This window comes from Cynoglossus semilaevis, unplaced genomic scaffold (genome assembly GCF_000523025.1).
Source record: "Cynoglossus semilaevis isolate Cse_v1.0 unplaced genomic scaffold, Cse_v1.0 scaffold1282, whole genome shotgun sequence".
NCBI lineage: Eukaryota > Metazoa > Chordata > Actinopteri > Pleuronectiformes > Cynoglossidae > Cynoglossus > Cynoglossus semilaevis.
Genome location: NW_007585122.1, coordinates 284,678 through 287,797, shown reverse-complemented (window position 1 = coordinate 287,797; position 3,120 = coordinate 284,678). Strand labels below are relative to the sequence as shown.

The 3,120-nt window shown below is 48.2% G+C and overlaps 1 protein-coding gene across 3 annotated transcripts in view; it reads left to right on the top strand.

The window, feature by feature from the left end:
• The first annotated feature begins 440 nt into the window (after positions 1-440).
• Positions 441-3,120, top strand: part of LOC112486559 (uncharacterized) — a 19,673-nt gene continuing 16,993 nt past the window's right edge. The window contains exons 1-3 of one of the 3 annotated variants that reach the window (XM_025053743.1): positions 441-650; positions 1,178-1,254; positions 2,581-2,675. In XM_025053743.1, the coding sequence (XP_024909511.1) occupies positions 1,230-1,254; positions 2,581-2,675 (120 nt within the window). In that variant the 5' untranslated portion in view covers positions 441-650; positions 1,178-1,229. Of the gene's footprint in view, positions 651-672; positions 1,255-1,766; positions 1,977-2,503; positions 2,676-3,120 lie in introns of those variants that run through there. The other 2 variants (XM_025053744.1, XM_025053742.1) reach the window with 2 other exon arrangements.

The window sequence follows — 3,120 nt, the reverse complement described above, 5'->3', positions numbered from 1 at the left end:
TTTAGAAAATGAAGAAAAGGGATAAAGAGTGAGGTAGATGGGATGAGAAGAGAGAGATGTAGAGGGGAGGGGCCACCTCTGACTGCAGCAGAGAAATGAGTGGACAGAAAGGGGGTGGGCAGAGTGGGTAGAAGGACAGTGAGGCAGTTAGAGAGAGAAGGAGAGGTAGAATGAGAGAAGAAGGGAGGGGAAAGGAGGCTGCATCTGCTCACTGCAGAGCCTTTCATTGATAAAGTACTGTGGCGCAAGCTGGGGGACCGCAGCCGGACACATCTGAGACAAACTCACCTCATCATGCATCCACACGCACACTTCCTGGCTGTTTGTTTACAGGCTGACCACAAAGCAGCAAAAGTGCATCCACTCCTGATGCACCCAGTAGAGCTGGACTAGTGAGGAGGCTCCACACTGGCTCCGCCGACCCCAGCATCACTCGGTGTTACTAATCAGAGCAAGAACAAGAATCATCACCGACTTTTCTGGTGTTTTCATAATGTGGACATACATCAGTGAAAGCTAGGAGGTGGATACCTGTGACTACGGAGCTGGGAGTCAGTGCATCTGATCCTGGGTCAATTTTTCGGAGGAATCCCTGGTAAAAAGAAGGCTGCAGCAGGATCAGTGGAAGGAAGCATCCCACCATCATAAAGGTACAAACAGGAGAGACACGTGTGTGAATGACATTGTCACTGAAGCCACAGCTACAGTATGAATACTACTTCCAGATGCATGAATAAACTTTATCACATGTCTGCACATCTGCTGTGAGAGGCAAACACAGATGTAAACAGAGCTGTTTCCTGTCTCCTCACAGCAACAGGAGCAGACATCTCTCCCCTTCTTATCCACCTCTGCTTTTTATTTTTATGTGTTCCTTCTCTTTGTCCTGACACCCAGTCACTAATCCCATTTTTGTTGCAGCAGACTGCTTTTATCCTTCATATTTTGGCTCATGGTCCTCCCCCACCTCCGTCTTTCTTTTCCTCCTCATCGTCCTCCCGTCCCTCTTTTTGCCACACAGTAGCATCTTTCTTTCTCTCTCTCTCTCTCTCTCTCACACACTCTCTCTCCCCCCTCCCTCATTCCCTGTCCCACACTCATCTCTGCTGCGATAACTACAACACTCTCCTCATGCCTTAGACAATTCTCTCAGTTTCTTCTTTTCACTCCATGCCAGCCTGTCTGTCACCCTGGGATCTACAGAGGCAAGCGGGGTGCCGGTGACGGCGATGAAGCTGGTGAACGGAGGAGGAGGTGGTAGTCCATTAGATTACATCACAGACAGTGTAATGTGCGGATGGGATTTGCGTTTCCTCATTGGGGCAGTTTAGAAAATGAAGAAAAGGGATAAAGAGTGAGGTAGATGGGATGAGAAGAGAGAGATGTAGAGGGGAGGGGCCACCTCTGACTGCAGCAGAGAAATGAGTGGACAGAAAGGGGGTGGGCAGAGTGGGTAGAAGGACAGTGAGGCAGTTAGAGAGAGAAGGAGAGGTAGAATGAGAGAAGAAGGGAGGGGAAAGGAGGCTGCATCTGCTCACTGCAGAGCCTTTCATTGATAAAGTACTGTGGCGCAAGCTGGGGGACCGCAGCCGGACACATCTGAGACAAACTCACCTCATCATGCATCCACACGCACACTTCCTGGCTGTTTGTTTACAGGCTGACCACAAAGCAGCAAAAGTGCATCCACTCCTGATGCACCCAGTAGAGCTGGACTAGTGAGGAGGCTCCACACTGGCTCCGCCGACCCCAGCATCACTCGGTGTTACTAATCAGAGCAAGAACAAGAATCATCACCGACTTTTCTGGTGTTTTCATAATGTGGACATACATCAGTGAAAGCTAGGAGGTGGATACCTGTGACTACGGAGCTGGGAGTCAGTGCATCTGATCCTGGGTCAATTTTTCGGAGGAATCCCTGGTAAAAAGAAGGCTGCAGCAGGATCAGTGGAAGGAAGCATCCCACCATCATAAAGGTACAAACAGGAGAGACACGTGTGTGAATGACATTGTCACTGAAGCCACAGCTACAGTATGAATACTACTTCCAGATGCATGAATAAACTTTATCACATGTCTGCACATCTGCTGTGAGAGGCAAACACAGATGTAAACAGAGCTGTTTCCTGTCTCCTCACAGCAACAGGAGCAGACATCTCTCCCCTTCTTATCCACCTCTGCTTTTTATTTTTATGTGTTCCTTCTCTTTGTCCTGACACCCAGTCACTAATCCCATTTTTGTTGCAGCAGACTGCTTTTATCCTTCATATTTTGGCTCATGGTCCTCCCCCACCTCCGTCTTTCTTTTCCTCCTCATCGTCCTCCCGTCCCTCTTTTTGCCACACAGTAGCATCTTTCTTTCTCTCTCTCTCTCTCTCTCTCACACACTCTCTCTCCCCCCTCCCTCATTCCCTGTCCCACACTCATCTCTGCTGCGATAACTACAACACTCTCCTCATGCCTTAGACAATTCTCTCAGTTTCTTCTTTTCACTCCATGCCAGCCTGTCTGTCACCCTGGGATCTACAGAGGCAAGCGGGGTGCCGGTGACGGCGATGAAGCTGGTGAACGGAGGAGGAGGTGGTAGTGGAGGAGGAAGTGGAGGAGGTGGAGGAGGAGAGAAGACTGCCTTTTCCTTTAAGAAGTGCTCGGCTTTCCAGTTTGTCAAGAGGAAGGTAAGTTTGGACCACGAATACATGTGCAAACACACACACACTTACAAGAAAACAGAGAGACAGAGGAGAGAGAGGTGTGTGTGTGTGTTTACTGCCAGAGATGATGTCATGGTAGAAACCATGCCGTGCTAATCAGGTGCAACATTTGGCTCCTTGTGTATCAGAGCATGCGTCGCTCATCAAACGACGTTCAATTGTCTGTTAATTAAAAACCCTGACGTCCTTTTTAAGACCTCCAGTGGAGCTGGTGTTACTCAGCCGGTTGTAAACACAGGCTGGCAGTTACCATAAAACTAACAGGACATGTCTTTATAGGTATGTGTCCAAATAAAACTTAAACTTAAAATACAGGTAATACAGGTACATAATACAATTACAACTGCAATGCAACATTAAGATTAACCACAAACATGTGTGCATCCAAGTCAGTTGTACATTTAATATA